Genomic DNA, 24,386 nt, shown 5'->3' with positions numbered 1-24,386 from the left:
GCTTGAGAGGATCTGCAGAGAGGAATGGGAGAAACTCCCCAAATACAGGTGTGCCAAGCTTGTAGCATTATACCCAGGAAGACTCGAGGCTGTAATCGCTGCCAAAGGTGCTTCAACAAATTACTGAGTAATGGGTCTGAATACTTATGTAAATGTAATATTTCCGTTTATTATTTTTAATACATTTGCAAAATTAAAAAAAAAAAAAACTGTTTTTGCTTTGTTTTTATGGGGTATTGTGTGTAGATTGATGAGGGAAAAAACAATTTAAGCAATTTTAGAATAAGGCTCAGACAGTCTATCTAGGGATATAGTACCAATATTATTGTCTAATTGTACAGTCAGGGTGAGCAACGGGAGGGGTTGCAAGGAGGGATAGCTACGAGCATCAAACTCGGCAGTGGCAGCATCCATCCACCCCTCCCCCTCCTACCCATCGCATAGAACAGCCCATTTTAATGTTGCCATCACCGTAGGATGAGTCCGGTAAGCGAGGTATCTTTTCAGCATGTAGACCCAAATTCTTGCTCACCTATTGGAGCTTATGCTGTATTATCAGACAAAAAAAATAACAGCAACGAGAAACATTGGGAACAACGACAAGAACAGTAGGCCTAATAATATCAAATAGCTACCTGCAGTCCATAACCATTCATTTATGCAAACACGCTAATATCTACCCTCATCATTTAATTTTCTTCAGCATTAGAGGAATTTCACATAGGCCTAGACGTCTGCACAATTCTGTGCTCTACATTTTTATCTGCTGACCAGAAACAACAGATGGGACATCACGTCGGTATACATCCTTCAAACGTTTTTTCTCTGTCGGATTTGAAGTGAATTTGAAAGTGAAGAACATTGGATTTTCTGTTTTTCTAAACTCCCCGTTGACGTCCTTGGACATGGCCGGGTGAGTATTTTAACTCCGTTCAATGGTGTTTTTTGTATTATTATGATAGGCTAAGGATAATATTGCCTCAAAATGCCTCGTGATATTTGAATGATCTGTGAAAATGGCGATGATGTGCACCATTTATTTATTTTATCATTATTATTATTATTATTATACCTTTCTCGCTAGAAGGCTATTGATATATTATGGGACTGGTAGGCTATATAATACTGACAATCCATGAGATAAAATATAGCCTACTCATGCATCCAACACTGAACATACAGTGGCTACATTACCTTTATCAATATGAAATGCTATAAATGATCTAGGTAGGCTACATTAATGTTGTGGGCAACAGGAATAGATTATGATTCATTAGTAGGGCAGCACTGGCATCTGGAATATCTAAAATGTGGCGTATTCTGGGAATAGGGTATAGGCCTACCGGTCACTTCTATGATTTATGTCTGAATCCACAGAGAAGAGTTATTCTGCAAAGAAACCATAGCCGGTGTCTATCCGGTGATAACCTTGCAGTAGCCTAAACCAGCTCACAGATTAAATGTAGCACATTCACGCGGCCAGAATGTTATCGTTTTCCCACTATCAAGAAACGCAATATGTTCCAATCGTATTTTTCTATGTGCTGCAATTCCTCTGAAATCTGTTGCCTCGAAAATGTGTTCTTATTCATGTTAGGCCCATCATACCCACTTCCACCTCTAGAAATTAAAAATAAAATATGAATTTAAGAAAAGGTGTATAATTCCATGCTTTGGTGTGCATTTCTATCGTAATGGAAGGATATCGCTGACAAAATAGATTTTTGTGCAGACCAAGGTTAACAACTGATATCTGAAGGTTACAAGTAAAGGGCACGGTGGATTTTGATAATGTACTAGAATAACACATGCTCCGTGTTGCAAGGGAAAGGGATGCATTTTAAAAATATGATATATAAAAACAATGCTTCCATTCGCTCTTTGATACTGTGGAAATATAAGAAAATCTTAGTATAATGCTTCGTGCCACGATGGAGGTGTTTTTACCCGCGCATCACTCGGAAGAGAGTATCCTCTGTATCCCAGATCGCTGAGCATCATGGCTGTGCGCGTCGCCTTCGTGAAACCCATTCTAGACATGGATTGGCTATTTCCATACGAGCGTGACGACGCTCGTTCAGAAGGCGGTACTGTGAGAACAAATATATTCTGGAAATGTGTTTACTGTTTGTGTTTAACCTTAAAAAATGTTCTTGAGATTTTGATGATTCCTGGGCGCATATAGTAGGCCTAATTTGTCATGTATGGGTGGAATAGCATCGAGGGAGTACAATTCACTGTTTGAAGATGATGACGAAAGGAGAATATTATGCAAAGCTAATTAATTATACAAAGTTTAGAATAGTGTAGCATTAGTAGGCTAAAAGCTTGTCAAATTCATTAGGGCCAAAATATTAAGCAAATCCCATGCACACCATCTGATTATTTGCGTAGGCCTTTAAAACATTGAATATAAAGTATAAAATCATAAGGAAATGTAAAGATTTCTTTGTAACGATTACAATTTCAAGTCACAATTCAACGATGTGACTTTGACTCATAGATACATAACAGTATCAGTCTTATAAAGATATTGTATATTTGCATGGGTTTTCATCCCAATGCCTTTCTCCTCCTATTTTTAGTATGAGCATTCAGGATGGTTATGTATGTCCCCCTGATCAGAGAGCCAACCCACTGTTAAGCTGTTTCAAGCCAGAGAGGCCTTAACCTCCTAAATCAATAAACTCCAAATCAATAGACCTCTTATAAATAAGTTATGGTGTCTGTTTTTTTGTTTTGTTTGTTTCTTCTCCCAGTGAAGCGGGGTGGGATTCAAGCAACTCCTATTGGCTCATTAGGAATTCTCTTTGGTGCAAATGATAGATCATATTTTCATGGCATAGTGACATCCTGCCAAGACCCTGAATTCCTTACATCTGAGAGTTATTTTGAGACATGGGTTTATAGTCTTTTAAGGGGACTAATCATTTTTTTTCTCTGTTGGCAAATGTTCACAATTTGAATGATGAAAGAATATTCTCTACAAAACCCCTTTTCTCCATCTTCTCCAGCCTCTAGGTAAATCCAACACTCCACCTTCTGAAGCATCTTACTCTTTACCCCCAAACGCTTGAGCTCTTCTTTTTATTTATCTCCTTACAAATATCTGTCTCTATGGATTGGTATCCCCCTATCATTTAGCTTGATGCCCTTTTCTCTTCTGTGGTTGTGAGACACACCAGATTAAGGTCTCTGGTGGAATAAACCACCGTCAAATCACACGACAAAAACATTTCCATATGTTCTTCCACACATGCCTTGATATGGAGAATCATAGAAGGGGCAGAGGAGGGAGTGGCATGGGGGAACATTAATCTAAAAATCACATAGTCAAGCATACCCCACATCCTACCCTGGCTCAGGCACTAAAGAAGTCCATCAGTGAATCATTGTTTTTTGAAGAATCAATACACTTCTATAACCACACATTATCATGGGGGACTTAGCCAATAGCTCGGTGGAGTTCAAACCCAAGAAGCGAGGTAGTGGAGGGGGAATGGAGGTCAACCATGCAGGGGACTTCGGGGCTACCCTGGAGGACCTGCGGGACCTTATGGAGCTGAGGGGTGCAGAAGCCATTCAGAAGATTCAGGAGAACTACACGGACACAGAGGGCCTCTGTCAGAGACTGAAGACATCCCCAGCCGATGGTGAGAGTCTCACTCAGACACACCACTCTCAGAGTGACATACTTCACTTGTAACACAATATGCACCTTATTAGTCTACCTTACCAATCAAATTGAAACCAATAGGTCAAATCAACTGGATTTTTTTTATGAAGAACCAGTTGATGATATTGTATGCCATAGCGCCACTGCCATCGCATTTGCATAGACAGTTTCTACTTTACTCAATATCATCATTTGTACTGTCCTCATCCGCCTGGTTTTCTATCTGTATTTTTGTATTCCCAACCCAGTCTGCCAGAACATGCTTTCATGTCGTTGCTAAGCTACAAAAGAATCAGCAATCTGGTGGGTGTGAGGCAGAGACAGACACCTCCTCTCATTCATCCTGCAGCAAACATCAAATCGGCCTGAGGAGAGATGCTCAAACCTATAAGAGCATTTCATGTTTTCAGCATAATTGCTTTATGTTCAACATTATAGTTTCAAATTATGTAATAAAAAAAAAAAAATCAGATGACCTTCAATTATACAAGTGCCTTACTGTTTTTCACCATATCATCTTAAACAGGGATTTTTGCTTATGCTGTTGAGTATGGAATGGGAACTTTCCGATTAATGTCGATTTCAGTTTCAATTTGAATCAGTGGAAATTAATAAGTAAAGAGCAAAGGAGTCTCATTTGTATTTGCATTTTTAAGAACAATTTTCAATATTCCTGTTTTTACAATTCAACACACCTCTAATATCTGCAAACTTTTATAATGATTACAAAATGATTTTTTATAATTCAGTAAAAATACATGTATGCTGTTTCAATAATCAAATCAAATTTTATTTGTCACGTACACAGATTTTCTGATGTAATCGCAGGTGCAGTGAAATGCTTAGTAGCTCCAACAGTGCAGCAATACCTAGCAATAAAAAAAACAATACACACATAATCCAGAAAGATTTAGAAATTAAGAAATATCAGAACGAGCAATGTCAGTTACCGGACTATAAATATATATACACTACCTGTGACGAGGTGTGAATGAAGGAGTCAGGCGCAGGAGGTAAGATACCGAAGTCCAGAGTATTCTGTTTACATAAATCAAACGCCCCAAGCGTCAAACTAAACTATTACAAGGGAAAACATCCACCTTAGCATAAACACAGTGAATAGTAGCTCAACCAAGCTACACGCTCTCACAACAAACAATCACTCACAAAGACAAGGGGAACAGAGGGAACACTTATACACATACTAATTAGGGGAATGAGCACCAGGTGTGTGTGATTGACAAGACATGACAAGTGGGGTGATGAGAATGGGATCGGCAGTAGCTAGTACTCCGGTGACAACGAACGCCGAACGCCCCCGACGGACGCGCGGCTCCAGCAGTGCGCCGACCCCGGCCTCAGGGATGGAAATCCCTCAACAGGGAGAGATCGAGGATGTCCCGCCTTGGGACCCAGCACCGTTCCTCCGGACCGTACACCTCACACTCCACGAGATACTGAAGACCCCCCACCCGACGCCTCGAATCGGACCGAGTACGCCAGGGCCCCCTCAATGTCCAGAGGAGGTGGAGTAACCTCCCGTACCTCAGATTCCTGGAGCGGACCAGCTACCACCGGCCTGAGGAGAGACACATGAAACGAGGGGTTAATACAGTAATGTCACCTCGTTTATTCTCCTCAGGACTTTAAACGGCCCCACAAACCGCGGGCTCAGCTTCCGGCAGGGCAGGCGGAGGGGCAGATTCCGGGTCGGGAGCCAGATCCGATCCCCCGGTACTTACACCGGGGCCTCCCTGCGGTGGCGGTTAGCGTTGGCCTTCTGACGACGCACGGCGCGCTGGAGGCGAATGTGGGCAGCGTCCCAAGTCTCCTCTGCGTGCCGAAACCAGTCATCCACCGCAGGAGCCTCGGTCTGGCTCTGGTGCCATGGTGCCAGGACCGGTTGGTAACCCAAAACACATTGGAAGGGTGTTAGGTTAGTGGAGGAGTGGCGGAGAGAGTTCTGAGCATATTCTGCCCGTGGCAGGAACACCGACCACTCCCCCGGCCGGTCCTGACAGTAGGTCCGCAGGAACCTACCCACATCTTGATTCACCCTTTCCACCTGCCCATTACTCTCGGGGTGAAATCCAGAGGTCAGGCTGACCAAGACCCTCAGACGTTCCATGAACGCCTTCCAGACTCTAGACGTGAACTGGGGACCTCGGTCGGACACTATATCCTCTGGTACCCCGTAGTGCCGGAAGACGTGAGTAAACAGAGCCTCCGCAGTTTGTAGGGCCGTGGGGAGACCGGGAAGAGGAAGGAGGCGGCAGGATAGTGGTGTTACCTTGGGAGAGGGGAAGATCAGTGAGAAAATCAATACTCAGATGAGACCATGGTCGTTGTGGAACTGGTAAAGGTTGTAGCTTACCCGCTGGGAGGTGCCTAGGTGCCTTACTCTGGGCGCACACTGAGCATGAGGAAAGATACACCCTCACGTCCTTAGCCAAGGTAGGCCACCAGTACTTCTCGGTCAGGCAACGCATTGTACGACCGATACCAGAGGAGGGTGACGTGTGTGCCCAGTAGATCAGACGATCACGGATAAGCACAGGCACATACTGCAGCCCAGCTGGACACTGCGGTGGAGATGAATCTGTGCGTAATGCCTGTGCTATATCTGCGTCCATCGCCCATACTACCGGCGCCACAATAGATGAGGCCGGGAGTATGGGGGTGTTGTCTCTGGGCCTCTCCTCTGTGTCATACAGCCGAGACAGTGCGTCTGCCTTCACGTCCTTCGTACCCGGAATGTATGAGAGTGTGAAATCAAACCGGGTAAAGAAGAGGGCCCACCTGGCCTGGCGAGGATTCAGCCTCCTTGCTGCCCGAATGTACTCGTGGTCTGTCCAGACGAGGAAAGGGTGTTTCACCCCTTCGAGGCAATGTCTCCACACCGTCAAAGCTCGGACAACAGCCAGCAGCTCCCGATCACCAACGCCGTAGTTCTGCTCCGCCAAGCTGAGCTTCTTAGAGAAGAAGGCACAGGGGCGGAGCTTGGGTGGCGTGCCCGAGCGTTGGGATAAGACAGCTCCTATCCCTACCTCGGACGCATCCACCTCCACTACGAACGGTAGTGATGGATCGGGGTGAGCCAGTACCGGGGCTGAGGTGAACAAACCCTGCAATCTACTGAAGGCCAAATCAGCCTCAGCAGACCAGCGGAGCCGGGACAGCCCACCCTTCAACAAGGAGATAATGGGAGCTGCGACCTTGCCAAAGCCCCGAATAAACCTTCGATAGTAGTTGGCAAAGCCAAGGAAGCGCTGCACCTCCTTTACTGTGGTTGGAGTCGGCCAATTACGCACGGCTGCAATGCGGTCTCCCTCCATCTCCACACCTGTGGTGGTAATGCGATATCCAAGGAAGGAGACTGACTGCTGGAAAAACTCACACTTCTCTGCCTTAGGCATAAAGATAATTTTCCAGCAGTCGGACCAGTACCTTGCGAACCAGGGACACATTCTTTGCAACCCTGTCTAGGTCAGCATCCCGGAGTCGCCTCTTCACTGTTGACGTTGAGACTGGTGTTTTGCGGGTACTATTTAATGAAGCTGCCAGTTGAGGACCTGTGAGGCGTCTGTTTCTCAAACTAGACACTCTAATGTATTTGTCCTCTTGCTCAGTTGTGCACCGGGGCCTCCCACTCCTCTTTCTATTCTGGTTAGAGCCAGTTTGCGCTGTTCTGTGAAGGGAGTAGTACACAGCGTTGTACGAGATCTTCAGTTTCTTGGCAATTTCTTGCATGGTATAGCCTTCATTTCTCAGAACAAGAATAGACTGACGAGTTTCAGAAAAAAGTTATTTGTTTCTGGCCATTTTGATCCTGTAAACAAACCCACAATTGCCGATGCTCCACATACTCAACTAGTCTCAAGAAAGCCAGTTTTATTGCTTCTTTAATCAGCACAACAGTTTTCAGCTGTGCTAACATAATTACAAAAGGGTTTTCTAATGATCAATTCGCCTTTTAAAATGATACATTTGATTTAGCAAACACAACGTGCCATTGGAACACAGGACTGATGGTTGCTGATAATGGGCCTCTTTACGCCTATGTAGATATTCCATTAATAATCAGCCGTTTCCAGCTACAATAGCCATTTACAACATTAACAATGTCTACACTGTATTTCTAATCAATTTGATGTTATTTTAATGGACATTTCTTTAGAAATCAAGGACATTTCTAAGTGACCCCAAACTTTTGAAAGGTAGTGTACATCTAATATCCAAAAGTTATTTCCAGGTGTAGGTAATAATAAAATAAACGTTCTGAGCAAATAATATAAGAAATTACACACAAAAAACTATAGTGAATACTGCAAAGTTGGATAGGAGCTAGAAACAGAGCGATCGTGTCTGTCGGCACCATCTTGTTAGGGAGATCAAGAAGATTTGTTCATGAACCTTTCATTACCATAGAAACGGTAAGAATATTGTCTGAATTAGTAAAAGGTGTATTTTCACAAATAGGTTCCTTTCAGATGAATTAAAATGTGCATATCTCCTCAACCTGAGATGTTCCTACTCACGTGTCTTTTTATCATCAGACTGTTTCACACAATTTCTGAACTTGGTCAAGGTCAAATGGAGTGCTGTGTGCAGTGCAGGCCTAGCTCTGGTTATAGTGCGACTACATTTTGACTACACCACGAAATGGGATTGTGTGAAAAAGAAACAGATAAAGAGAGAGGGAGAGAAAGAGATACAGAGAGAGTGATGACTGGGTTGCCAGTAGCAGCAGGTGACGTTTGGCAGGGGAGGACATGAGGAGTGTGCTTGCCAGAGCACACACCCCACAGAGAAGCAGACACACTGACTTAGCCATCTGTGCTGTTCCCACCCCATCTATCTCACTTCACCAAGAGAGCACCCAGCACTCAAACATTTATATGTCTGTCATAGGATTCATGTGAGCGAGTGAGTCTATTGAAATGTACATTTACATAAATAATTGTATGATGCCTTAGGCTGTGTTCTGTCTGCTCTAATGTAGACATTGTGATAGCAATTTATTTGAATGCTCTGTCATAATGCCTACACAAGGCTATAAGAAACATGGCCTAAACTGTCATGATCTCAAGTATTATGACCACGTCCAATGTAATGTGGTCCTCTGTAGCTCAATTGGTAGAGCATGGCGCTTGTAACGCCAGGGTAGTGGGTTCGATCCCCGGGACTACCCATACGTAAAAATGTATGCACACATGACTGTAAGTCGCTTTGGATAAAAGAGTCTGCTAAATGGCATATTATATTATTATTATTAATGTAATGACTGTTTATGACAACAGTATTTCACAAGGCCAGTTTCTAATATGAACCTATCATGAAGTGTTACACACTGACTTTGTGAAGCATGATGCACTGAAACTCAAGGCAGAGACCTGCAATTTGACAAATGTTTAGTCTTATGTAGGCATCCTGACAGAACTACCCCCTTACCTACTGAATTCACGCAAGACTCTAATGCCCTTTAGTAGCGTTTTACATTAAATCCAGTGAGGTAAATGAAGGGATGCCGTGCACCATGTTCAGTAGCAGTATTCCCTCTCCTCTCTAGGCCTATCGGACAACCCGTCAGACCTGGAGAAGCGTGGCCTGGTGTTTGGCCAGAACTTTATCCCTCCTAAGAAGGCCAAGTCGTTCCTGGAGCTGGTCTGGGAGGCCCTACAGGATGTCACTCTCATCATCCTGGAGATAGCTGCCATCATCTCCCTCGCACTGTCCTTCTACCAACCACCCGGAGAGGAGAGCGAAGGTAGGTGTGACTGACTGTCCAGGTATCGAACTTGGGCCTTCCGCATGCCTTAAGAAAGCATTAGCCCTCTGAGCTAATGCCTAGGCATTACCTCTGGGAGCTAACACCACCCGGAGAGGTCTCTTCACAGTCCCCAAGTCCAGAACAGACTACGGGAAATGCACAGTACTACATAGAGCCATGACTAAATGGAACTCTATTCCACATCATGTAACTCAGTCAATCAGTAAAATCAGATTTAAAAAACAGATACAACTACACTTTATGGAACAGCTCGGACTGTGAAGAGACACACACACACACACACACACACAGCATTTGCAAACACATGCTAACACGCACTCTACACACACACATTTTAATATTGTTATTTTGCTGTATTATTGATTTTGTATTGTGATTGGACCCCAGGAAGAGTAGCTGCTGCCTTGGCAGCCACTAATGGGGATCCGTAATAAAAACAAATACAAAACACAAGATTTCAGTTCTATCAGTTAAGGTAACTCATCAGATGAGCAGAGTTCTATCTTCCCTAATTTTACTGCCCCCTCTCTTTCTCTCTCTATCTCTGCCGTCTCTTTCTTTCGCTCTCTCTCTGTCATCTTTCTTTCTATTTCTCTCCCTCTCTCTCTGCAGCGTGTGGGAACGTGGCGTCCGGTGCGGAGGACGAGGGCGAGGCGGAGGCTGGCTGGATCGAGGGCGCAGCCATCTTGCTGTCTGTAGTCTGTGTGGTGCTGGTGACGGCCTTCAATGACTGGAGCAAGGAGAAACAGTTCCGGGGGCTGCAGAGCCGCATCGAGCAGGAGCAGCGATTCGCCGTGGTGCGGAACGGTACCGTCATCCAGATCCCCGTGGCCGAAATGGTGGTTGGGGACGTGGCCCAAATCAAATATGGTCAGTCCAGGCTCAGGAAAGGTCACCTGATGTATTATACCTTGTTAGACTATCTACGTAGCTACCTGTGTAAAATGCATTTGTAGTTGCTACTATCTTACAAAAGGTCTATTAAGAATTAAACTTTCATAACAACTCACTTGGTCCTTATAACAGCAACCACATAATACATTAAACATATCTGGTATTGTGTAGACTTTTATTAAGCAGTTATAACTATGTTTGGATCTTTATAATTCCTTATAGATCCTTATAAGTCTCTGGTCCCATGTCTCCTCCTGCTCCTGCTCCTACACAGGCGATCTCCTGCCTGCTGATGGGATACTGATACAGGGAAACGACCTGAAGATCGATGAGAGCTCGCTGACAGGAGAGTCTGACCATGTAAAAAAGTCTGTTGACAAGGACCCTATGTTGCTGTCTGGTGAGTTGTTTGCATATAATACAGTAGTCATGTTACAGTCGGGAGACAGAGGCCATGCTAGGGGTGTTTGCCTCTGTGCGGTGTGTGTGTGTTCTAAGTGCGTTCTTATGCGTGTACTTTTTTTTCTGACTGATGAGCTGCCTGAGTGAATGGCCTGTCTAATGTGTCAGTATGCTAGCTGCAATGCCGAGAGGAGAAATCTCATTGCCTCTCCCAGTAAGAGAGTGAATCCTCCCTGTTCCCTGGAGCCTGACAAGGCTAATCGGATTGTAGCCTCTGGTCAGCTTCCTGAGCACTGGGTCATGGATCCATTAGACCCACAGGACACCCTCTCTCATCCTTTTCCCAATAATGATACTCGGAACTGGACTCTGCTACTAACTCCATAGGTCCACTGACTGGCTAGGCCTATGCAGAGATCTAAAAGAAGAGCATGCTATTGTGATCATGGTGTAGCAGCCTCATCCACATTGCTGTGATGGCGCAGAAGAACAAGTATTGAAAGTATTCAGATGCAGGTTTAGAAATATGTATGATACAATTGGTCAGTTATTTCATCAAGCAATATACAGTGGGGGAAAAAAGTATTTAGTCAGCCACCAATTGTGCAAGTTCTCCCACTTAAAAAGATGAGAGAGGCCTGTAATTTTCATCATAGGTACACGTCAACTATGACAGACAAATTGAGAAAAGAAATTCCAGAAAATCACATTGTAGGATTTTTAATGAATTTATTTGCAAATTATGGTGGAAAATAAGTATTTGGTCACCTACAAACAAGCAAGATTTCTGGCTCTCACAGACCTGTAACTTCTTCTTTAAGAGGCTCCTCTGTCCTCCAATCGTTACCTGTATTAATGGCACCTGTTTGAACTTGTTATCAGTATAAAAGACACCTGTCCACAACTTCAAACAGTCACACTCCAAACTCCACTATGGCCAAGACCAAAGAGCTGTCAAAGGACACCAGAAACAAAATTGTAGACCTGCACCAGGCTGGGAAGACTGAATCTGCAATAGGTAAGCAGCTTGGTTTGAAGAAATCAACTGTGGGAGCAATTATTAGGAAATGGAAGACATACAAGACCACTGATAATCTCCCTCGATCTGGGGCTCCACGCAAGATCTCACCCCGTGGGGTCAAAATGATCACAAGAACGGTGAGCAAAAATCCCAGAACCACACGGGGGGACCTAGTGAATGACCTGCAGAGAGCTGGGACCAAAGTAACAAAGCCTACCATCAGTAACACACTACGCCGCCAGGGACTCAAATCCTGCAGTGCCAGACGTGTCCCCCTGCTTAAGCCAGTACATGTCCAGGCCCGTCTGAAGTTTGCTAGAGTGCATTTGGATGATCCAGAAGAGGATTGGGAGAATGTCATATGGTCAGATGAAACCAAAATAGAACTTTTGGTAAAAACTCAACTCGTCGTGTTTGGAGGACAAAGAATGCTGAGTTGCATCCAAAGAACACCATACCTACTGTGAAGCATGGGGGTGGAAACATCATGCTTTGGGGCTGTTTTTCTGCAAAGGGACCAGGACGACTGATCCTTGTAAAGGAAAGAATGAATGGGGCCATGTATCGTGAGATTTTGAGTGAAAACCTCCTTCCATCAGCAAGGGCATTGAAGATGAAATATGGCTGGGTCTTTCAGCATGACAATGATCCCAAACACACCGCCACGGCAACGAAGGAGTGGCTTCGTAAGAAGCATTTCAAGGTCCTGGAGTGGCCTAGCCAGTCTCCAGATCTCAACCCCATAGAAAATCTTTGGAGGGAGTTGAAAGTCCGTGTTGCCCAGTGACAGCCCCAAAACATCACTGCTCTAGAGGAGATCTGCATGGAGGAATGGGCCAAAATACCAGCAACAGTGTGTGAAAACCTTGTGAAGACTTACAGAAAACGTTTGACCTGTGTCATTACTGATTGTTCTTTCTCACAGAGAGCTATTCCACTCCCTGGTTATTGAACAATCCCTGGTCTCTTGTGATAGAGTAGTTTAATTAATGGGAACATAATGAAGCTCTGCTGTACAAAAGTAATTAGATCACCGGTCAGTAGGAAATACAGAGGAAAGTGACCTTAGAAAGTGATTAAAAAAGACAAACTACAGTAGTTTCAGATTGGTGAGTGTAATTCTGCATTGACCCTGGATTTGAATCTGCGTTCCCAATGGCACACCTCACTCAAGCCAACCATGCAAAACTCTAGAGCAAGAAAGCTAGCTAGTCACTCCAGGAATGAGATTTGGCTTTTAGGTCTTAGGGAAGATGACGTCATTGTGTAATGTAAACTTAGCCGTCCACTATATCTACACTGAACAAAAATATAAACGCAACATGTAAAGTGTTGGTCCCATGTTTCATGAGCTGAAATAAAAGATCCCAGGAATTTTCCATATGCACAAAAACCTTATTTCTCTCAAAATGTTTGCACAAATTTGTTTACATCCCTGTTAGTGAGCATTTCTCTTTTGCCAAGATAATCCATCCACCTGACAGGTGTGGCATATCAAGAAGCTGATTAAACAGCATGATCATTACACATGTGCCCCTTGTGCTAGGGACAAAAAAAAGGCCACTCTAAAATTTGCAGTTTTGTCACACAACACGCCACGGATGTCTCATGTTTTGAGGGAGCGTGCAATTGGCATGCTGACTGCAGGAATGTCCACCAGAGCTGTTGCCAGAGAACTGAATGTTAATTTCTCTACCATAAGCCGCCTCCAACGTTGTTTTTGAGAATTTGGCAGTACAGTGCCTTCAGACATTATTCATACCCCTTGACTTATTCCACATTTTGTTGTGTTACAGCTTGAATTCAAAATGGATTAAATATATTGTTTTTCTCACCCATCTACACACAATACCCCATAATGACAAAGTGAAAACATGTTTTTAGAAATGTTTGCACATTTATTGAAAATGAAATACAGAAACATCTCATTTACATAAGTATTCACACCCCTGAGTCAATACATGTTAGATTCACCTTTGGTAGTGATTACAGATGTGAGTCTTTCTGGGTAAGTCTCTAAGAGCTTTGCACACCCGGATTGTACAATATTTGCACATTATAATTGTTTTAATTCTTCAAGCTCTGGCAAGTTGGTTGTTGATCATTGCTAGACTGACATTTTCAAGTCTTGCCATAGATTTTCAAGACGATTTAAGTCAAACTTTAACTAGGCCACTCAGAAACATTAAATGTCATCTTGGTAAGCAACTCTAGTGTATATTTGGCCTTGTGTTTTAGGTTATTGTCCTGCTGAAAGGTGAATTCATCTTCCAGTGTCTGGTGGAAAGCATACTGAACCAGGTTTTCCTCTAGGATTCTGCCTGTCCTTAACGATTACAAGCATACCCAAAACATGATGCAGCCCCCACTAAGCTTGAAAATATGGCGAGTGGTACTCAGTAATGTGTTGTATTGGATTTGTCCCCAACATAACACTTTGTAGTCATGGCTTTGCCATATGTGCAGTATTACTTTAGTGCCTTGTTGCAAACAGGATGCATGTTTTGGAATAATTTTCTTCTGTACAGGCTTCCTTCTTTTCATTCGGTCAATTAGGTTAGTATTGTGGAGTAACTATAATGTTGTTGATCAATCCTCAGTTTTCTCGGGGGCGCTAGAGAGCGTGCTATGGAGTAGACGTGCATTGCTAGAGCTCCGCTCAATTTTGAAACAAATTAATATTTATCTTAACCTCTCACAACCTATAACTTCAAACAAATATGACAAAGGGAAAAGGCAACAAAAAAGGGGGCGCTAAACAAGATAATTGGAATGAGATAGACAACGAACCAATTTCAACGTCGCCGACCCACGAGGAGCTAGCTGAAGAGGCTAGCTTCCAAGAGTTCCCCACAGATCCTACTCAAAGTGACATACTGGCTGCCATAAACGCACTAAGCAAGAAGGTGGACACAAGGTTGGCTGATATCTCAAAGAGTATTGGGACTTTGGCCGAAACTGTGAAGGCAACTAAGGGAAGGGTGCACGAGGTTGAGCAGACGACAATCGATCACGAGGCCAGGCTACAGGACATAGAGAAACAGTGCGCAACGTTCAAAAATGACAACAAAACCCTGAAGGCCCGACTGGAAATGCTCGAGTCGCATTCAAGACGCCAGAACATCCGAATATGTGGGATCCAGGAGGACACGGAGAAAGGGAAACCCACTGAATTTGTCTCGGAGCTGATACCGGCATTGCTGGGGAGTGAACACTTCAAAACGGCCATCCTGATCGACCGCGCACACAGAGCACAGGCAACGAAGCCGGCCAAGGGCGGGCCACCAAGGCCATTCATTGTAAGGCTGCACTATCCCCACACCAGGGATCTCATCCTCAAGCTGGCTAGTCAAAAGTTCCCCCTTAACTACAACGGAGCCAGGGTGTCTTTATACCCAGATCTTACCTTGGAGGTGAGGAACCAACGGAAAGAGTAGGATGAGGTACGCAACAAATGCAGGGCGGCCAACATCCGATATGGATTCCTCTTCCCAGCCCGGTTTAAGGTGACAGTCGAGGGATCAACACGTACGTTTGACAACGCAAAAGAGGCAGATCTGTTCTTGACAAGCAAGCTCCCGGCTGAGGATACAGAACGGCTGTGCCAGCAGGCTAAATGGCCAAATACAGGCCAGGAATGTGTGTGAATTGAATTTCCGGCCTATGTCTTTTCGATCAGAAGATCAGAAATTGGGACTTATAGGATAGGTGAGATGTTGTGGCTAATATAGCATTGTTTGGCATGTCATGTTTTAGCGCCACTTACCCCCTAACATGAGAGTTAAGTTAAGTGTTATTTAATATTAGTTTATATGCGGAGCATCTATAGACGACGAGTTAGTTCAAGCTTTATGTCTAGACACCCTAACGTTTGTGTGTTAGCCAAGGAGTGCTTCGTTTGGGGAAGTCACTCAGTAAAGGGACGGGAGGGGGTTGGGGTCTGTGTTTTATGTTCACGTTTATTAGTACAGGTGGCATGACAAGCTTCGCACGGCGGGGACGTTTTTCTTCTGGGTTTTGTATGACAGCAGCAATTTGCTTTAAAATAAGAAATGCCACATAGTGACCGAGCACAGAGTAGACCAGGTGGAATAAAGATAGTCAGCTGGAACTGTAATGAATTAGGGCATGTCGTGAAACGAGCTAAGGTTTTTTCTCATCTTAAATCACTGGGTGCTGACATAGTGCTTCTTCAAGAAACTCATATTAAACGCCCCGCGCAGGCCAAGCTACGAGTCGGCTGGATCGGTCAGATATACCAGTCTAACTTTGATGCAAAAGCGAGAGGGGTAGCAATCCTGATAAGGAAGAACATTCCTTTTGTTTACTCAACCTCGATTTCAGATCCTAATGGTCGGTATATTATTGTGGCTGGTACACTGAATTCAAAACCAATAACCTTGGTCAATTTATATGGACCCAACTTCGATGATCCATTATTTTTTCAAAGGGTATTTAAGGCCATACCAAATATCTCGGATACAAGTGTTATTGTTGGAGGTGACTTTAACTGTACGTTAGACCCTCTTTTAGATAAACAGCTATCAAGGTCACTTCAACAATCAAATGCCAGTGTCTGTCTAAATACATTGATGACAAACCTTAACATTGTCGATATTTGGAGACTGACGCACCCAACAGACAGGGATTATTCTTTCTTCTCATCAGTTCATAAATCATATTCCAGAATTGACTATTTTTTGTTGGACTCCAAACTAATCTCAGCAGCTGAGTCGGTTACCTATCACCCCATTCTAATTACGGACCACTCTCCTCTGTCCATGGTGCTGAAACTCGACAATATGTCGACAGGTCGGCGACCGTGGCGCTTAGACGCATACCTGTTGAAAGATGAGGCTTTTTGTCAGTATTTGGAGGAGCAGATTGCCTTTTTCCTCAGTACTAACGACACGGGGGATGTTGACGACTCCACCCTTTGGGAATCTCTAAAGGCTGTGATTAGAGGTTACATTATTTCTTATACATCAGAGAGGAAGAAACGTGCCAATACTAGGCTGAGAGAAATTGAAAGAGAGTTAGGGGAACAGGAGAACGTTTTAGGACAAATTCCTCGTATACAGTCCTTGAGAAGATCACAAAGTTAAAGTATGAATACAATACCATCCTTTCGAAACGGGTGGGCTCTTTACTTGCTAGAACGCAACAAAGTTATTTTGAACTGGGGGACAAACCACATAAATTATTAGCAAGACAGCTAAGGCATGTACAAGCATCTAGAGCTATTCACAAAATTAAAGACAAGAAGGGTAAAATAGTAACAGATCCGCAGGACATTAATAAATGCTTTGCACAGTTTTACTCAGAGCTATACCAATCAAAATGCGATGCTACTGATCCACAAACTATGGAACGCTTTCTCGCTGATTGTGAACTTCCTAAACTAGACAGGGGGCAGCTGCCGCACTCGATGCAGGGATAACCTTAGATGAAATTAACACAGCGATAGCACAATTTCCAAACAGCAAGGCCCCTGGGCCCGATGGATATGTAATAGAATTCTATAAGAAGTACTGCGCTAGTCTATCTCCACTTATGCTGCGAATGTTTCAACAATCCAAAGAAAATACCAAACTCCCGCAAACACTGTATGAGGCTACAATAGCCCTGATCTTGAAAAAAGATAGAGATTCCATGGAGATGTCGTCGTATCGCCCCGTGTCGTTACTCCCCATAGAAAACAAGGTGTTGACAAAGATATTGGCAAACCGATTGAAAAAATATATTTCCGACATCATACACCCTGACCAGACAGGTTTTATCCCGGGCCGACATATATACTACAATTTGAGACGCCTTTTCAACGTAATGTATCATGATCATAAAGTTGAGGCAGTGGTAATAGCTCTTGATGCAGAGAAGGCGTTTGATCAGATTGAGTGGAAGTATATGATGTCGGTTCTGGAGCATTTCGGATTTGGAAAGGAATTTATTAATTGGATAAGAATTATTTATGCACACCCAATGGCGTCCGTGGTGACCAATCAGGAAATGTCGCAGTCATTCCGCCTGTTCAAGGGGTGCCGACAGGGGTGCCCTATTTCGCCTGCTCTCTTCGCTATAGCCATAGAACCCCTTGCTACGCGCATTCGGGCATGTGCCGATATAGCTTCTGTTAAAATAAAAGACACACAGCACAAAATTTCCCTATATGCAGACGATGTTCTTTTGTTTTTGTCCAAGCCTAAAACGTCTATTCCACCATTACTTAACTTGATAAACACATTCGGCTCCTTCTCTGGCTACAAGATAAACTGGCAAAAAAGTGAGATGATGCCAATATCATGGCCTGTGGATATGCAATTTCTGCAATCTACCCCGCTTAGAACAGTGAGGGACAAGTTCACAAGCCTTGGCATTGTAGTGACAAGAGACCTTGACCAGCTATTGAAAGTGAATTGGGACATGAAAATATATCAGCTTAAACAAAATATAGATTTCTGGAAAACTCTGCCTATTTCCTTGGTTGGTCGTATAAACGCTATTAAAATGGTTGTCCTACCCAGGTTTCTTTACCTCTTCCAATGTCTACCCAATTTCATACCACAAAGCTATTTTAAGAAACTGGATTCAATAGTAACTCCATTTTTATGGGATAACAAGGCAGCCAGAATTGCAAAGAAGCATTTATGCAAGTACAAGATAGAGGGGGCTTTGGCCTTCCTCACTTCAAACTGTATTATTGGGCTGCTAATCTGAACATTGTGTCTTTCTGGAGGGAAAGTTTACCTGAGATGAGACGGAAGGATATGCCTTCATGGCTTTTGATTGAGCAGGCCTCCTGTCAACGTTCCTCACTCCCTGCACTTGTTAATAGCCCATCATATGTGAAAAAAGCCACTTATGACTCCAATCCAGTCATTTGTCATACTCTTAGGATCTGGAAACAGATTAGGGATTTTCTTAACATACCCACTGTGTACATAGACAGCCCGATTAGCCGGAATCATGCTTTCCACCCTGCAATGGATGATGTGGTGTTTTCACAGTGGAGGGAGAAGGGGCTCACAACAATTGGTAATCTATACATAGATGGTCAGTTAGCTTCATTTCAACAACTACAGGCAAAGTTCAACATGCCAACAACACATTTTTTTCAGATACCTCCAAATCAGGAATTTCTTAAGGACACACATCCCACAGTATGGCATGAAGCCAAATAGTCCTACATTAGATAGCTTGATCCTTGTCAAACCCCATTCAAAAGGGTCGGTCTCCAGACTGTATGATGTGCTACAGGCCCACATAGAGGTATCCACAGACACCATTAAAAGGGCTTGGGAACAAGAACTTGGTTCAGAAATCTCAAATGAGGACTGGATAGAAGCTCTCAGGAATATAAACCACAGTTCAGTGAATGCCAGACACAACCTTGTACAGTTTAAGGTGATACACAGGTTACACTACTCAAAAGTAAAACTGCATAAAATATTCCCGGACACCTCACCACTGTGTGAGAGGTGCAAGCAGGAGGAGGGGACGTTGTCCCACTTATTCTGGACATGCCCTAAATTACAGGCTTACTGGGCTCTCATTTTTGATTACTTATCTAAGGCCTTTGATAGAGTTCTAGCCCCAGACCCATTGATCGCTCTGTTTGGTACAGTTGATGGGAATAACCAGGAGGGGAAAGCTGTCTCTCTTTGTACTCTATTAGCCAAAAGGCTCATATTGCAATTTTGGAAATTGGAGACTGTACCTACCTTTGAAATGTGGTTACGGGATTTAGGGAATGTAATCCATATGGAAAAGATTCGATACAACACCTCCAATAGAAGTCCATTGTTTTACAAAATATGGCAGCCGATACTGGATAAATGGTCTAGTCCCGCTTCATAACTGGGCTGACGATCTGCTGCTACTCTGTGCTGTACTCCACTCAATATTTATTTTTGGCTGAACTACACTGCTTGTAATGACTATATGCTGTCTTCTTATACACGTACCACCTAATAGGATTTTGTTTTATTTTGTGTATGTGTGAGTTAACTTTTGTTTTGTCCTCTAAACTGGCCATCCCATCCAACAGTACAATGAATGTCATTGTTTGTATTGCTGTCTCTTTTACTTTATTTTTATTGGAAAATAATAAACATATTATTAAAAAAAAAAAATCCTCAGTTTTCTCCTATCGCAGCCATTAAACTCTGTAACTGTTTTAAAGTCACCATTGGCCTCATAGTGAAATCACTGAGCCTGTGTTTTTGTAGTGACTCTGTGTATTGATACAGCATCCAAAGTGTAATTAATAACTTCACCATGCTCAAAGGGATATTCAATATCAGCTTCTTTTTTTTTTACTCATCCATCAATAGGTGCCCTTCTTTGCGAGGCATTGGAAAACCTCCCTGGTCTTTGTGTTTGAAGTTCACTGCTCGACTGAGGGACCTTACAGATAATTGTATGTGTGGGGTACAGAGATGAGGTAGTCATTCAAAAATATTGTTAAACACTACTATTGCACACAGAGTGAGTCCATGCAACTTATTATGTGACTTGTTAAGCATATTTTTACTCCTGAACTTATTTAGGCTTGCCATAACAAATGGGATGAATACTTATTGACTCAAGACATTTTAGATTTTCATTTTTAATTAATTAAAACATTTGAAAAACATCATTCCACTTTGACATTATGGGGTATTGTGTGCAGGCCAGTGACACTAAATCTAAATTTAATCCATTTTAAATTCAGGCTGTAACACAACAAAATGTGGAAAAAGTCAATGAGTGTGAATACTTTCTGAAGGCACTGTACGTCTAACCGGTCTCACAACCGCAGACCATGGCGTCGTGTGGGCGAGCGGTTTGCTGATGTCAACGTTGTGAACAGTGCCCCATGGTGGTGGTAGGCTTATGGTATGCACAGAAATACCGTGACTAGATCCTGAGGCCCAATGTGAGGCCCATTTTTTTGAAGGTATCTGTGACCAACAGATGCATATCTGTATTCCCAGTCATGTGAAATCCATAGATTAGGGCCTAATTAATTTATTTCAATTGACTGATTTCCTCATATGAACTGTAACTCAGTAAAATCTTTGAAATTGTTGCATGTTGCGTTTATATTTTTGTTCAGTATACATCATAGAAATAAACACTTTTGAAAACATGATTTTTCTGCAATAACAATCTTTGAACACCATATCTTTGCAAACATTATTAATGGACATTTTCTCTTCTGTTTGAGGTGCCATATAAATAAAGGTACTCTGTTTAATATAGTGTTGATAACTGTGAGTTATTTCCATGCCTATTTATGAATGTAATCTTTGTGTCCCCTTAGGAACTCATGTGATGGAAGGCTCTGGAAAGATGCTGGTTACTGCTGTGGGGATCAACTCTCAAACTGGAATCATCTTCACTCTACTGGGGGCTGGAGAGGGGGAGGGGGAGGAGGAGAAGAAAGACAAGAAAGGTAAGATAATAAGACAAGCTTAAGTTGTAAAGACCTTAAGACGTTGGTATCATTGGTATAAAAGCAAATATAGTAGCCTACATTTGAATCTCAGTACATATAGCAGGGATGCTTAATATGGATAAATACTGTACATGGATGTATTTACGTATGATTGACTTACAATCTCTGTTTCTTATACTGTATATACAAAGACAGACATGTATAAGTATCAAATAAATAAATACAAAAGAAAATAAATCATGCATTGGCATTTTCAATAGGTGTGTTGAAATGATCCTCCGTTTAGCTGTGAGTCATTCAAGACCTGAAGTTACTTCTGCTGAGAAAGAGAGAGCAGAGCGTCTCTGAGCTGTACAGTGTACATTTACAGTACATGGGCAGAGACTTTCCTCCCTGTCTCCCTCTCCTTGATATGAAGAGAGCGGTAGCTAGCTAGCTGTTTAATAATTATATCCAGTAAAAGCATAGCAGTCTGCAGAGCGATCAATAATTGAATGGAAAGAGGGAGAGCAAGAAGGAGATGGGGTTACACAGACAGGGAAGCCTCTGGTAAGGACCAAGCTTCACAATGTAGACCACAGAAAGATATGATGCAATGGTTGACTTATTTACTGCTCCTGAGGTCTCATTCATTCATTTTGATCCATTCCTTTTTTCTGTTGTTTCTGTTGCTCATCCTTTTTTGTGATTTGATTGTTTTTGTCTCTTAATTTGATAAGATCTCTTATTGTCCCTGTCCCTATCTCAAATCCCAAACCACTATCCCGTCAGAGGGCAATAATACCCCTGCAGTCGAAGCAAAACAGATCAGCATCACGAATGGTAGGTGTTTCCCCTATTAGACTAGTTAGATTGATGAAGGGATTTGCTAGAGATATTTCATGGGACTTCCATGGGAAATTGTGGGCCCCTAACGTAATTGGAAAAAAAGTACAAACTGTAAACATATTTTGAAAAGTATGTTTAACATGTTGATATGTCATTGCGATTTCTTCACATGTTTCTGTCACTTTCATTTTGTCTATTCATTTTCCCATTCGATTTTTACTTCTTTCGGGGGGTTAAAATGGGAGCAATGTTTGCCTCCCATGCAGCATTATGTCTGTCACATTCAGCTGTATCAGTCTAGATATTTATCTCTCTCTCACTCAATCGCAGGTAAGCAAGATGGGACATTGGAAAACAATCAGAACAAAGGTAAGAAACAGTGGGATTTCAAGGCAGATTAATCATCCCTCATTTCAAATAGGCTGCCATATATAAATAGTTTGGGGAACTATACGAACAACTGATGGTATGAGGTAATAATTTATACCAAATATTTATATAGAACATTTTTACTTCTCAAATAAGATGGAAGCAATCTCTTGATTTATGTTGAAAACATCTTACCTGCACCTGTAAATGTTATAATAATGGATTGTATGTATATAGAGCTTTCTATTAGGTCTCAAAGGGCTTTACATCCTATAGGAAGCACTCCATGTTACAGTTGCATACTGTAGCACCAACCTGGGGGAAGCACGGCAGCCATTTTGTGCCGCAACGCTCACCACACCTTTAGTCTTTTCTCTAACCGTCCTAACCACTCCCTAACTTTGTGACAACCCCCAACCTTAGCCAAGAAACAGGATGAGGCTGTTGCCATGGAGATGCAGCCCCTGAAGAGCGCTGAAGGAGGGGAGGTGGAAGCGGAGAAGAAAAAGGGCAACGTGCCTAAAAAAGAGAAGTCTGTGCTCCAGGGCAAACTCACTAAACTGGCCGTGCAGATCGGGAAGGCAGGTGAGGGCTGACTAAAGCATTCAGCATCTCTTTTCTGCTGGCCTGCTTGTTCACTTTGACTTGACCTGTGAATACACAAGGTATACACTGCTGACAAGCTCTTCACATTTTCCTTTGAACTAAGGAGCCATTTTTTTTTACATTTTAGCAGACGCTCTTATCCAGAGCGACTTACAGTTAGTGAGTGCATACATTAATTTTTTTCCATACTGGCCCCCCGTGGGACTCGAACCCACAACCCTGGCGTTGCAAACACCATGCTCTACCAACTGAGCTACCAACTGAGCTACACAGGGCCATGTCTAAATGGTCGTGTCTGAGTGTCTGTCTGTCCGCTTTCGCAGGTCTGGTCATGTCAGCCATCACAGTGATCATCCTGGTGATGTACTTTGTGATCGAGACCTTTGTGGTTCAGGGCCGGGAGTGGCTCACTGAGTGTACCCCCGTCTATGTGCAGTACTTTGTCAAGTTCTTCATCATCGGCGTCACAGTGCTGGTGGTGGCTGTGCCTGAAGGGCTGCCGCTGGCTGTCACTATATCACTGGCCTACTCTGTCAAGGTGAGGGGAATAAGCTGTGTGTGTGTGTGTGTGTGCGTGTGTGTGTGTGTGTGTGTGTGTTGCTGCAGACATTATGTGACAATCATGTTAAATCACATTTTTGCTCGAGTATCCTCCATGTGGCAAAATCAAGGCACGATTACACTATATATTGTGCATGCAGCTGAATTGTATTGTAGTTTCTCAGGTGTAGGCCTAACAGTAAGATTCCTCTCCGTCTGTTTCCTCCTCCTTCCCTATAGAAAATGATGAAGGACAATAACTTGGTGCGCCACCTGGATGCCTGTGAGACCATGGGCAATGCCACAGCCATCTGCTCTGACAAGACGGGCACCCTCACTACCAACCGCATGACCGTGGTGCAGGCCTACGCGGGCGACCAGCACTTCCACATGGTCCCACACCCTGACCAGATGAATCCTATGGTGCTGGACACGCTCGTAAACGCCATAGCTGTCAACAGCGCATACACCTCAAAGATTATGGTGAGAGGGTGGATTATGAAAGACAGATACTGTAGATACCTGCACACTGTTGAATGCTCCTACATATGTCTGCAGTGCTAACGGGACACAGCTAGATTTTTTCTGTTTATCCAGTGTAGTTTAGTTGGACATTTACATATTTATTGGCCATTTGGATGGAAACTCATTTTGTTCATGTCAGCACGACATACAGTAGCTAAAACAATTCATAGAATTCAGAATTTACATATTTACATACACATTTACATACAAATTATATCGCCTTACCTTTTCTTTTCCTTCTTGTCTTTGACTCATTTTGCCCAGTCTGTTATTTACAGCCACATCTATTGAGCGG

General features: G+C 43.1%; 1 protein-coding gene across 9 annotated transcripts in view; it reads left to right on the top strand.

Annotated features, from left to right (window-relative positions):
• Positions 1-363: 363 nt before the first annotated feature.
• LOC121538406 (plasma membrane calcium-transporting ATPase 3-like) overlaps positions 364-24,386 on the top strand; it is a 37,078-nt gene continuing 13,055 nt past the window's right edge. The window contains exons 1-12 of one of the 9 annotated variants that reach the window (XM_045207099.1): positions 365-486; positions 704-913; positions 3,015-3,653; positions 9,246-9,443; positions 10,080-10,337; positions 10,636-10,761; positions 21,089-21,220; positions 21,995-22,045; positions 22,382-22,420; positions 22,844-23,005; positions 23,350-23,564; positions 23,807-24,049. In XM_045207099.1, coding sequence (XP_045063034.1) covers positions 3,437-3,653; positions 9,246-9,443; positions 10,080-10,337; positions 10,636-10,761; positions 21,089-21,220; positions 21,995-22,045; positions 22,382-22,420; positions 22,844-23,005; positions 23,350-23,564; positions 23,807-24,049 — 1,641 coding nt within the window. In that variant the 5' untranslated portion in view covers positions 365-486; positions 704-913; positions 3,015-3,436. Of the gene's footprint in view, positions 914-3,014; positions 3,654-9,245; positions 9,444-10,079; positions 10,338-10,635; positions 10,762-21,088; positions 21,221-21,994; positions 22,046-22,381; positions 22,421-22,843; positions 23,006-23,349; positions 23,565-23,806; positions 24,050-24,386 lie in introns of all 9 variants that reach the window. The other 8 variants (XM_045207105.1, XM_045207101.1, XM_045207106.1 and 5 more) reach the window with 8 other exon arrangements.

This window comes from Coregonus clupeaformis, chromosome 24 (genome assembly GCF_020615455.1).
Source record: "Coregonus clupeaformis isolate EN_2021a chromosome 24, ASM2061545v1, whole genome shotgun sequence".
Classification (NCBI taxonomy): Eukaryota; Metazoa; Chordata; class Actinopteri; order Salmoniformes; family Salmonidae; genus Coregonus; species Coregonus clupeaformis.
Note: the sequence above shows the minus strand (reverse complement) of the source record. Positions and strands in the feature narration are given on the sequence as shown.